Source organism: Carcharodon carcharias, chromosome 13, assembly GCF_017639515.1.
Source record: "Carcharodon carcharias isolate sCarCar2 chromosome 13, sCarCar2.pri, whole genome shotgun sequence".
NCBI classification, from domain to species: Eukaryota; Metazoa; Chordata; class Chondrichthyes; order Lamniformes; family Lamnidae; genus Carcharodon; species Carcharodon carcharias.
The window spans coordinates 44,775,645-44,789,583 of record NC_054479.1 but is presented as its reverse complement, the minus strand read 5'-3'; the positions used below and the strand labels follow the sequence as shown (position 1 = coordinate 44,789,583).

At 38.2% G+C, this 13,939-nt stretch overlaps 1 protein-coding gene across 3 annotated transcripts in view; it reads right to left on the bottom strand.

Moving 5' to 3' along the window:
- fbxw8 (F-box and WD repeat domain containing 8) overlaps positions 1 to 13,939 on the bottom strand; it is a 161,081-nt gene that overhangs the window by 138,217 nt on the left and 8,925 nt on the right. For all 3 annotated transcript variants that reach the window (XM_041203188.1, XM_041203189.1, XM_041203190.1), the window contains exon 4: positions 2,635 to 2,723. In XM_041203188.1, the coding sequence (XP_041059122.1) occupies positions 2,635 to 2,723 (89 nt within the window). The remainder of the gene's footprint in view (positions 1 to 2,634; positions 2,724 to 13,939) is intronic.

Below are 13,939 nucleotides of genomic sequence, written 5' to 3'. Positions count from 1 at the left end.
CTGACTACCTTACACCATTAGCATTTTTTAGACTAACATTTTCAGTTCCTTGGGCATGGGGCACTTATGTTTTAGAATGCAGTCAAAATACAAACTTCAGCCATTCCGATCAGCAGCTCTTATAATGGAAAAGTGCCTCACGAGCTTGCACCAGACCTCTGTTTCACATCTGCAGAAACGTCCTGTAGCTGATTTGTAACACAATTTTTAAAGTATTCTAACCTGATGCATAAAAACAATAATGTGATCTGTTTTGTTATAATCTAACAAATCACTTGCATATAAAGATCAACACAAAAATCAGCAATAGATAAAGAAAAAAGGCAGTTGTCAACAACATCATTGTACGAACAGGTGTTCATAAAATATTGTTTGTGCCATGGGTTGTCATTTCCTGATCAGCAAACATTTACATACATTAAAGGATGAAAGGTAACACTAGCTCAGATTTAATATTGCAAAGCAATACCTTTACTACAGTCATGAACTCTAAATAGGGCATCCACATCACAGAGGTCAGCTTTCAAACATTTATGATTGCAGAATGATGCAACTGGCAGGTAAGCACAATCGCCGACAAAATATAAGTGAGAATCATCAAATGTATTAATGAGTCTCAGGTGCACAGTTTAGCAACATATCTGGGTCACAAAGGAGTTCATACATTATTAAAACTTTTGAGATAAGGATCCATTTTCTTAGGTCTCTGGAAGCCCATTTTCAAAACTACAGAAAGTTATTTGTCTTCTTTGCTAAAGTTTGTCTACCAAATGTTTTAAAACTAAATTTAGTCTCTCATTACTCGCCTTACTGATAGTTGGACAGCATTCAAGAAGAAATCAGCTCAAGCTCACAGAGAGCATGACTTAGCTGAATCTGAAGTAAATTACTATAATTATCACTTTTTAATAATCAATTAGAAAGAATTAGCAACTCAAACATACTTGTTTAATTGTTGTTTTTCTATTACTATTAAGTTATTGAATTTAATATTCTGGAGAACTATTCATTATTGTTGATTTTCCTTCAGCTACTGCAGATACTTTTCAAGAGTCTTAAATAGCCGTTCATCAATATGTGTCATCAATTATATCAGGCAATATGATTTTAAACTTGAGGTGATATTTTATTATTAAACAAGCCCAAATTAAATGCAAAATTAGGCTATTTAAAGCAGAACCAAAGGAGAAATAATTGACAGCAATACAAAAAGTTGTGCAGTTTTCTGTATTCTAAATCAGTTTATTCTTTAGAAACTCCCAAACTCACCACGATGCACATTACTACCCAACTGACAGCAGACAGCTACGTGCTCCCATTTTTGCCTGTACAGATTAACTCACTGCCAACGAGTGCATAAGAGCAATTTAATGTGATGTGTTAATTAATTTTCCCTCCATCACTGTGCAAATATCTTTTATCTGTACTTGGAAGCTTTCCATCACCCCAGTGAAATACTAAGAGCAATTTGGTAAACTTGTCATAGAGCTAATCAGAGACAAACTCATATCCTGCACTCTCAACAGTACTTCAAAATATATGCAGGATCAAAATTTCAATGCCTCAGTCATGGCTCACTAATAGTATTCTTGCCTCTGAGTCAGAAGGTTGTAGCTTCAATACCCACCCCAGAGACTTGAGCACATAATCCAGGGTGATACTTCATCATAATATTGAGGGGATGTTGCACTGTCGGAGGAGTCATCTTTCGATGAGACATTAAACATTATCACAGATGGATGTAAAGGATCTCATGGCAGTATTTTGAAAAAGAGCAGAGGAGTCCTCCCCACTGCCCTGGGCAAAATTTATGGAATGGCATACCCATTGCACTCACTTAAAAACACAGCAGTCCTCATTGATATTTTTCCATTTCTGCACTAAGGAGAAAATGCTTTGAGATATTCATAGGTTAATCTACCAACATACTGGATTTTCAAAACCAAGACACTAATTGTGAATCTAAAGTTCTTTTCTATAAGAAAAAAAAACAAGAATGTATTTTTTTAATAACTTGCCCATTAAAACTGTACTCCTTGTGATTAACATAAACGGTTTCAAAGAATGCAGTGTTAATCAAAGATAATTCTCCTAATTTTCACTAAAAGAGGCACTTTATTTGCATGACCAGCTGAAGAGCCTACATTAGAACCTAATCCTGCGCATCTATTTGTTTATATTTAGATATTAATTTTGATTTGCTTTACCAATAATAACCATTACGTACTGTAACAATACTGGCATATAGTTATTAAATATAAAGCTAAAGCTAGTGATCAACTACAAAAGGAGATATTGCAACTTATTTTTCTACTAATTACACAGATTATGCAATACTTCTAAAATAGACAATTTACAAGGTGCAAACTTTGCAGCAGCATCCACTGCAGTAAACATAATCCACACTGAAAATGCAATAAAATTACATGCATTAAACTCTCAAAAAGCACACCTCAAAAAGTATTCAAAACCATCTCAAAATTCAGAAGACAATTATAACCTTATGAGATTAACTGATTCTTCGCACCCCTCCATGAGATTCTGCCTTTCAGTCACTTCCAGTTATACAGAATCTAGAAATTCTTAATTGTTCTGCAACATTGTTATAATCTCTGAATATTCAAATTTCCTTACCCAGAAACTACCAATCCATTGCATGAGTGTGCATCACATAATATTCCTCCCACATCATACTGCAACTGGCTTGCAGCTCCAATACGGTTCTGTTGGAAATAAAATAGCTTATAGAACATCAAATAAAGCAATCTGAATGAGACATATTTAAGTGCCATGTTCACAACAAACTCTGGGACACATTGCTTATTAAAAATAGTCAACATAAAACTGGATTTCTACCAGTGGTGTTCAAATATATTCCACAGAAGACCACTGTGACCTTTTAGAGCTAATATAAAACTGCAATTTGGGTGTGATGAATAGTGCCAGCCAAAGGGAAAATAATATGTACTATCTTGTCTTTGATGCTGACAATTTACACTTTTAAGCATCATTTACATACAAGAGTGCTTCAGAAGTGCTTTACAGGAGAGAATGGGATACTTAACAGGGTGGGAAGAAAGTTGGGCAGGGAGAAAGGTGAAACAGAGTTGTAGAAATGTTTTAAGAGCTTTTGAAGGCAGGGAGAGGCTGAATTCAAAGATGCTTTTGAAAGTAATGACAGCAGCTAATGGAAAAGTAACTGAAAAAAAAGAACCTCTGATGGCAGCATAGAGGGAACAAAACAATATATGCAGTAATTCTGAGCAAAGTCTTGTGCGGTCTTCGACATATGGCTGGAAATTTCGCAGATGAAGTGGACTGAGTTCTTGGAGAGATTTAAATTAAGAACGAGGCTCCTAAAATTAATTTGTGGGGCCACAGGAAATCAGGAGAATTTAACAGGTTAAGTCATTGAAATTATGAATCAATGGGTACAATTTTTCAGCAGGTGATAAGCCAGGCACAAATAGAATAACTTCAAACTTGCCACTTGTCATGTTAAGGGAGGTCATATTCATAACTTTACACATGGACAGAGCTCATGAGGAAGCTTCTGGAACTCTTATTTGTTTAAAACGGCACTGATGAACCATTAAGATGGCTGCCTAAGGGACAGATGACCTTTGCTTATTGCAGACTATCAAGCTTCTGGAAGGTTCCAGCTTGAGCAGCCATGGGTAGGGTTCTCCCCTGGAACTGACATACCAAGATGAATGTTATCTGTGGAATTCACAACTGGCTTTGTTTGAAGTTTATTCCAAATATAGACTCTACATCTCCAGGCTTGCAGTGCAACAAAGTAAAACTGACAACACCAGTTATCCACCAGTTAAGTGTGAAAGACAGCCATTTGTCTCCTATTACATATCAATGGCCTTTTAAATTTAAACCATTCTGGGTGGACGATGGCAGTTGACCATGTGACTTCCGATACAGAGATCCTTTATTATTTCAAGACCCAGAAGAGACCTGGGCAGACTGCAGAAGAACACCGACAGACAGAGGCTGTGCCACCTTTGCCTTTTAAGACCATCAGTCTTCAGCCAGTCTAAGAACCAGATTCTGAAGCTAGGTGCAAATTATCAAGCAGCTGAAATACTTATCCTGTTCCAGTTTCAAAGTTCACCTGGGAACCAACCTCCTAGGTATCAGACTACAAGAAACCTTGCAACCTGCTGCGAACCCTTCACTTTACAAATCCCTCAATTCAACTTTAAACCATAGGCCTGCCACGTGTGAAACCAGAAGTCATAAATCAAAGACTGAATTAACTGTAATCTGTAAAAGTGCACAATCATTTCCTATATCCAACGTGTGTATGTGTGCATGCATGTGCGCGTGTGACATTGTATTAATTTGGGTTAAGTGTACAAGAATAAATAACCTTTATTTTAAACTCATGGAAGCTTACTAATGAATAATTTACTTGGAATGCACACTTCAAGGGTAATAAAAGACACACCTCTTTCCATACAAAACACATTGATGTTAGGAAATAGAGGTAATTTAAGTAAATATTATGCGTCATTGGGTGTTAGGAATAAGGTATATCTTTAAATTTAATTTATATTTTTTTCTGTTTGTGGATTAAAAGGCGAAGCCTGGGATTTAGTTTAATTTTTGAGGGAGACAGCTGGTCTAAAGCTGTTTGTATACCTGCAATTCTGAGAGTCTTACAACCCTAAGAGAAGTTAAAGTAAACACAAGAGTAGAAAAAGCTGTGCTGTTGCCTAGCAATAGGGGTCCAGAGAGGCAGGCCCCACCTACACTTCCACATACATACAGACAGAAAAACTAAAGAGAAAGCAGTTTGAGTTCAGTTGGGAGCAGCTGCCATGCAGAAGCAACCTAGAAGGGACAGATAGCCAGTGCCAATTCAAAGTTGATTGAAAGTAGCTGCCAGAGAGAGAAAGAGAGACTGGAGCAAAGGGACAGATAGCAAGTCCTAAACTAAAGAAGAGAGTCCCCAATTCCAGGAGAGTGGAACAGAGAAAGTCCCAAGGCCTTCTAGTCAAAGGAAGGACAGCAACCTGGAAAAAGTCCTGTTAAGCGAAGTTAAGAGTGAGGAGCAAAGAAAGGCTCCAAGCTTCGAGCTTAAAGAGACAAACACTGCAGGAAGCAGGTTTAAAGCGAGAATGGCTTGTGAGCAGCCAGAAGGTCCGAAGAGATAGCAGATGATCTGTAACTCTTAGCTATGGGCATGTGAAGCAGTGGTGTACTGTTAACAGCTGAGTCAGTAAGAGAGGATGCATGGAAGAAGGTTTGAATACATGTGGTGACCCAGGGAAGAGGAACATCAAGAGAGTTTGAAACCTTGGAGGTGGATCCTTGCTGAAGGCACGTGAAAGAAAGAGCTGGTTTGGGAGAAGATTCCAAAGCGAGTTCTCAGAGAATGGAGACTAGAAACCCTAATGTGAAAGACGGAGTTCAGCGAGACTAGTTGCCTCACGGTATAACAAGTACCTACGTGGAGTTGAGGAGAGATCCATAGCATCTGTTTGGGGTGGCATCTGTCACTTGGTTTCAGAGCATGGTGTGCCTCACCCCAGGTCGCAAATTGGTTTACATGGACTGTGTACTTACTGGGGACATTAGAGTATAAGGTAGCTTTTGTAACTTGTGTTATCCTTATATATGTAAAAGGTATAATTGTGGGTGAAGAAGTATTGTAATATAGTTAATCTTTTCTTGTTTAATAAATGTTTTATTCTTTTGTTAAAAGTTCATCAGCTGACTCCTGTGACTCTGTTCAGTAGCTACTCTCCACGTATCTAAACAAATAAATAAAAGTTAGGATCTATCAAGTCGGGTTCCACCCTGGGATCAGGTTTGTCCAGTTGCATCATCAACTGGGATCATAACACTGATTACAGGCAGTACGATGGCAAATACAATCTGTCCATGACAATGTTGAGTTGTCAAAATTTTTGACTTACTGTGGGACAAGTTGCCAGAGTGTACAACAACAATCCCAGAGTGGCAGATTTGAAGAGTTGGACATCATTAGCGTGCAAGCAGATACTGAACTGGGTTTACAGATGATGTTTCTGAAGGGATAGCACATAGATGATGAATGGCCTGTGTCTGAGTGCTGAACCCTGGGGTAATTATTGTCAGTATATGACTAGAAACTATTTCAGGAAATGTAATAAGTGGGAGTGAAACCATGAGAGAACAGTGCTACAGATATGGACAATGAAAGAGAGGCAATGGGAAAGAATGGAGTGGTCAACTGTGTGAAAGACAATTAAAGTTCAATGGGAATGAGATCAGTCATGCAAGGAAATCATTGGTAAGCATGTAATTGAATGCAATGATGCAATCAAAAAAAGAGACTTCTTAGGTTACATTTAAAGGAAACAGAGGTGAAGGGTGAGCTTTTTAAGAAATAGGAAGTTGATGGTAGTTCTACAAAAAATGGGAACAATACCCAAGGATAAGGAAAACGTAAAAAATATTATTGAACACGAGACCAAGAATGGGAGGTTAAGCAATGGAGAACAGTTTGTAGCCTCTTTGGCATTTCAAATATTTAATTTGCAAGTTTCTGATGCCAGGTCATATCATCAGGGCAAAGGGTCGATCAGAAAGGAGGATTCTCTGCAGTTAGTGGAACCCTGGCAAAAACACATGCATACAAATAACAGTGAGTCATTCAGGCCACTTTGAGACCCAAAAGCCTGGCTCAAGAATGGTTTGGCTAAAGACTGGGAGCAGATTGCTTGTCTTTCTTCTGGGCCAGGAACTGTTATGTGATTGAAATAGAAAAGATGGGACCTAGTGATGGGTGAAAATAAATGACAAAAATAAAGTAGAACATTTAACAGTTAACTTATTGTTACAACATTCCCTGTCTGCTCCTTCTGACAAGAAATTCAAAGCCCAATGAATTTCTGTTAAAAAAAATCTATTTAGTTGAAAGAGCTACAATCACATTCATTTTTTCTAGCTGTAGTATACTTCAAAATGCAGAACTGTGGAACAATGAGTTAATCGAATTGTTTTATTCCAAGCTGTTATTTTGGTTTTATCCCCTACTACTGAGACCCACAGCTATGAGAAATAAAAAAAGAGGGCATCACACGCTACAAAAATAAACCACTCACCAATCATGGCACAAATTACACACTCCAATTAATTGAAACAAATTACATGCTCAAATGTTCTTACAACTTATATAAAATTTTTCTCACGCAAACAAAATCCTTTGACACAGCAGTGACTTTCAAAGAAACAAAGAATAGCCTTTCACTACAATTTTGCTTGTGCAGATCATTCTGTTCCAACAGACACTTTTTACTCCAATCCTTTCTGGAGCTCTGCAGATGCAGATAAGTGATGCAGATTTTGACAAAAATGACAAATGACACAACTTATGTATGTTGCTACCACAAGGACAAATGAAAACTAAGTGCAGAATAGATCCCAAAGTTGCTTTAGCGTCAGAACCATCACCATTTTTGTTAGCCTGATATGTATACATTAGTGGAAAAGTGTTCCATTGCCTTCCACTAACATGACTTCTCAAATAGTAACATGACTTCTCAAAAAGCTCACAACAAATGAAGTGAAAACAGTGAGTCTAGTAGTTACTGCACCCACCCATGCAAAAAGCTGAATTAACTTCATACAACCATTAATCTAGGACATTCCAGGAATTGGAATACTTCAAATGTAAATGTTTATTCTGCTCCCTTCCACTGTCTATATTAGTGAGTCCTCCAGGAGAGTCTAAAACTGGCAACCAGCACTTTCTAAGCAAAAAACACTTAACAAGAAAAATTAAACAAACTGGAAAGGCAAGAAAACATTTAAGCTAATTATGAGGGTACAAACCACTAAAATCACTTTTCAGTGCTTTTAGTTTTAGAGGACAGCAAGGTAAAGGAGCGATACCTGAAAAATTAAACGATTAAGTTGGGTGATTGGTTGTATTCTGTTGACACAAGGCATTGTTTTCTCAGGTCATCACTACAGAAAAAGTGGAAGCACATGTACAAGAGTACTAAATTACATTCTTATTTCAAAAATCAATAAGTTACATTATAAACATAACTCTACCGGTGACAATCATGCCAAAGATAACATTAATACAAATTATCAATGGGTACAGGGTGATTGATAGGTCACACATTGACTTATTTGAAATAATTAAAATGCCTTCAAGGATTAATTATCCAGAAAGTGAACTATCAGCAATCTAATCTGCTTTTTAAAAAAAAACATGTAGAACATAATTTTACCTACCTTATATGGTAACTCTTTCGAGTACAAACACGTTTCCATCTGTTCCTATTCAGATGAAGTTACATTGTTTTTCATAGTTTGCCATTGTGAGATTTGAACTCTTGATCTTGGGGTTACAAACCCAGTACCATAACCACTTGGCTATTTAGGTACAATAACTTTATTATGGTGAAATGGGTGAGATCACATCTGGAATACTGTGTGCAGTTTTGCTCTCCACATTTAAGAAAGGGTATACTTGCATTGGAAGCAGTACAACAAAGGTTCACTAAATTGGTTCCTGGGATGAGAGGGTTGTCCTTTAATCAGAGGCTGAGTAAATTGGGCTTATATTCTCTGGAGTTTAGAAGAATGAGAGGCAACCGTATTGAAACTTACAAAATTTTGAAGGGGCTTGATAGGGTGGACCCAGAGAGATTGTTTCCGCTGGTCAGGGAATCTAAAGCACAGGGGCACAGTCTCAGGATAAGGGGCCGATCATTAGGGCTCAGGTGAGGAGAAATTACTTCACTCAAAGGGTTGTGGATACTCTGTCATTGAATACATATAGATTTTTGGTCTCTCAGGGAATTAAAGGATATGGGGAGCAGGTAGGAAAATGGAGTTCTAGCCCAAGATCAGCCATGATCTTACTGAATGGCGGAACAGGCTTGATGCGTCATGTGGTCTACTCATGCTCCTATTTCTTGTGTTCTTGTATTATTTAAGCATATAAATACCAAAATGTAAATTGGGAACACTCATAAATAGTGCATTATTTTTATTGAGAAATCCAAAGTGAATAAGTGTAAGATACCAGCAAGGCCAAAAAGTGAAGACAAAGTTAATCAAGAAATTGGAATTAAAAGTATGATATGATGCAGTGGTTTAGTATTCTCCATTTGAAATTGTAATTTTTAAATCTCATTAGAATAAGTTACAATATATTGTTTAGTTATACAAGCCAGATTTTGACACATTACGATGGTAAATTGTTTAAAAACAATGACATTATAGAATTTAAGTATAATCAGATAATTCTGAAAGGAATACTCAAGGTGTATTGGAGGAGATAATCATTCCTAACAAACTGACAGTATGGTTATTGTGATAACAGAAGCAGTGCAGTTAAATAGGTTATTTGTATGTCATTTCAACTGAATGCTTATAAACAAAACTTCATGATTTCTCAACATGCTTCAAAGTAACATTCATGCCACAAAAGTATCAGGCAATGACCATCTCCAACAAGAGAGAATCTAATTGTTTCCCCTTGACATTCAATGCCATTACCATTGCTGAATCTACCACTATCAACATCCTGGCGGTTACCACTGACCAGAAACTGAACTGGACCAGCTATATAAATATTGTGGCTACAAGAGCAGATCAACAGCTGGGAATTCTGAGGTGAGTAACTTAGCTTTTGAACCCCGAAGCCTGTCCACCACCTACAAGGCACAAATCAGGAGTGGGATGGATGAGTGTGGCTCCAATAACACTCAAGAAGCTCGATACCCTGCAGGAAAAAGCAGTCCACTTTATCGGTACTCCATCCACCAACTTATACATTAATTCCCTCCATCACCAATGCTGTGGCAGGAGTGTGTACTATATACAAGAAGCACTGCAGCAATTCACCAAGACTCCTTCAACAGCACCTTCCAAAGCCAAGACCTCTGCCACCAAGAGGATCAAGGACAGCAGATGCATGGGAACACCACCAGCTGCAAGTTCCTGTCCAAGCCACACACCATTCTGACTTGGAACCATATTGTGGTTCTATCACGGTTGTTGCGTCAAAATCCTGGAGTACCCACACCAGTTGGACTGCAGTGGTTTAAGGCAGCGGCTCACTGCTAGCTTCAAGGGCAATTAAGGATGGGCAACAAATGCTGGCCTTGCCAATGATGCTTATAATTCCCAAAGAATAAAAAATGCCCTGCACAAGTATGTAATATACAGTAAATCAGCCACTTTGTTGGTTTTTGATTCTCTCAAAACTGGTAGTTTCTCTCATTTATTGCCTAAACAAATAGTGTAGTATGTCCAGAGATACAGGCACTGTTAATTTAGTCATCACTTCGGCCTGTGTCAATGTCAGCTCTGGCGTAAGCAGAAAACAGGGATGTGGAAGGAGCTGATGAAATGCCTTGGAATGTTCCTTCTGAACTTCATTACAAGCTTCCTTAGCTGAAGCGACCTTGGGGTTGTGGAACTGCTTAGAAGCAAAAGCATTCACTGATACTTTGGCAGGTTGATGTTGACCAGGTGAAGCAGCTCCAAGGTTTCTGAGCAGATTCCAAGTATAGAAGCAATGACATTAGTTAAACACGTGGGGCGCCACGTGAAGGTTGTCACCTCTGCTATGTATCTCTTATGAACTTTTTGAGCATCTCCTCCAAACTCTCTCCACTGCTGGAGCCCAAACTTCTGAAGGAGCAAGCTGGTTTCAGATCTAATAAGAGCTATGTTGACCAAGTGCTCACACTAACCACCCATATTGAGACTGGCTGCCAAGGCATGTTCAAGACAGGTGCTGCACTCATTGAATTTTCATCAGCATATGACATTGTGTGCAACATGGTCTTCTGGTGAAAGCTGCAAGACTTCTCTAGTGCCAGGCTACAACACGTGAGATTTCTTCAATGTTTAGCAATCGAAGATACATTGTTTCATTCAGAGTTCAAACAACCTCCACAGGACCCTGAATGACAGGCTATGTTTTAACTCCAAAGCTCTTCAATATATATGTGCATGACATGCCTCCCATCACCTCTAGAAAGTTTGCCTAAGCTGATGATTTGGCCCTTGCTACCCAACAGCACTTTGTCCCAGGACTTAGAAGCGATGAAACAATATTTCTACTACTGGAACCTCCACCCAAACCCTACTAGGACCACAGTCACTGTGTTCCACCTCAGCAACTGCCTGGCTCACAGCGAACTCCAGGTCCCCTCAATGCATCAATGCAGATAATCAATGGTATACTGAAATCAACACCTGTACAATGGCTCCCAGTCCTGTCTAATATCTCACCTTCTGATGTACACAGAAGCAAAAACACAAAGAATTTGACCACACTAAAGCCAGCCAAGAACTGCCAATCCATGAAAACATTCAGAACCTAACAAATATGCAACTCAAATCACGTAAACCCTCTGGAGCATGGTAAATGATTTGAGAGATGCCGGTTTTGACAGAAGTGGCAAATGGCCCAACCTGTAGGCCAAAAATCTGGTGAAGGATCCGACAGTTGAGCAGTCAAGGTTTAGTCGCCCTCAAAGACTGTGGTCTACATTCAACAGGATCTCCATGCAAGGCCATCACACTTCTTCCACAAATAGAATTTCAAGGGCAGCCCAACATGCAAAAACGGTCACCCAGATCAGACTGTTCATCACATTGTGAATGAATATGGCCTACAAAAATTTGCCACAGGATTCAAGACAATCCACCTAACAACACAGTGCTGTCACATGGTTATCCAACTTGGACTTAGTCTTGGATATGACGATGACTATATGTTTTGACGCTTTGATTTGACACAAACTGGAGGGTTCTTTACAAATATATACTTTCATTAAAAACAGAGGTAAAAAATCTACTTTTTGTGCTGCTGCCATGATACATGTTAATCCTTTTATATAAAACTAAACAGAGTGAACGTGAGAGATTGTGTACAGGGGCACAACTTTTAAAATTTAGTTAAGGTTGCTGGCTGGGAGACTTTGACAGCTAAAATGTTAGCAAGAGCTGAGGGCAACAAAAGTAATCAGTAAAGTGAACATCACATCATGAGAAAATTCACCTCTACTGTAAAGAATTTGTTAATGGAGAAATGCCATAAAAGGCTATATTTCTTAATGGAACCTTAGTAGTTAGCGAACTTTGTGGCCATTTTAAATTGTTACCACATGGTGGTACCTTGTTCGTCTAAATGAAATATATCCTGGTTTATGATTAAATGTTATTTCAAAGGCAGATGAATCATCCGAGTAGATGGACTACCTACCAGTAACAGATACAAAGTTCACCCAGGTGCTGGAAATAATTAGTAATTATCCCCAGGGCATTAATCGATTATGTCCCACCTACGGCCTTTGCAATCAGCCCACCAAAGGGAAAGAGAGTACAAAGAATATTCTTTTCCTGACTTCTTCCAAAAGTACACTAATCAAGTACAACTAAGTATTTTTGGAATACATTTTAATCGGATATTCCTTTTATTAATATAACATTTTATGAGAGATGTATAAACACAGATGTACAAGATGAAAATTGATAATTTTACATAATTTTCAAGAGTGCATATAGGGAATTAGTTGCTCCTCTTATGAAGGGCTGTGAAATTTATGGACAGTTGAAGTGGCCCTGAAATTAATAATTAAGCAGTGATTCAAACCAATTACATTATACTGTACCTGGAAAGGTTTATTGAGCATCCAGCATTATTTATTTTTTTCTCTGACTTGCATTATAATTATCACTGTATGCAGATAAGCACTGCAGTACGGACTTACCGAAAATGCCTAAGGGGGAGCTATTCTCCATAAATGTGATGGATGTGCTATTTTGTGCAGGAGTTCAATTCCACAGTGTTAAAAGCTGTTTGTTTTGATGCCTGAATGAACATCCATTGTGAAAACTCCTCACATGTATTGGTGTCAGTGAGGTCATCCTTCAAACATTATTTCCAATTGGCTAGGCAGATCATTAATTTATAGGAGCAAAAAGAACGTAGGGGCTCAAATAAAAAAAAAACACAAGCGGTACAGACTGCTTGGAGAGACAAGCTGTCATCAATTATTTCAAGTATTGCAAATTTCCTAATATAGGTCTATCACCATGCAGAATTGCCATACAGAGGCAGAATATTTCACCCTGCAATGGTGGGGGTGCAAAGGAAGGAAAATTCAAGGAACAGTCATCTCAGAGTACGTGATAAATATTCTAGCCATCCATAAAAAAGTGGTATTCATCAGAATCTGGAACTTGCTCTCTAAAATAGCAAAACAAAAAAAAAAATGCACTCTAAATTTATAGTCAACAGTAATTACATTGAAAAATCTGCATGAATGGAAGCTGACAAGTCAGCTTCATCATCGTTAAACTAGAAAATATGTTGTGTACAAAGTTCAAAAAGGGAAAATATTCCTCTCCTAATGACTCACCAACAGATAAATACACTGCCTGGTGTTGAACCAAGCTCCAGAGACCTGGTGCTGCCAGGTTCATTTTCCAGTATGTGCCCAGTTCATTTATCTCAGATTGGACGCTGCAAATGTCCAGAGCTAAGATGGGGAAAATTCAGGTACAATTTCAATTTTGATAGTTAACCTATGACCCATGTTGGAAAATGTGCATGGACATGTATGGACATATGAAATGGCCATTTGGGTGAGGTGCTGAAGGATGGCTGCCACTCAGGAAATTGTATCCCAGTAAGAGTCAGTGTCTTCAGAAAAGCAGTTTAAAAAGATATATCACACTTTCAAATACTTGCATATATAGTTGCTAATAATTAACATCTGTTTGAGTTTTGTTGCTAATGGCAGACTTTTTGAATATTTTATTTTAAACATTGCTAATGACATCCTGAGTAAAATAGCTGTGGAAGGCATTAGGAATCCAATAGTCTGAGGGAGATAAATGACTGTACATGGTAGAAAATACTAGATTGCTGAAATACTCTGATGAGTTATCTATTTAA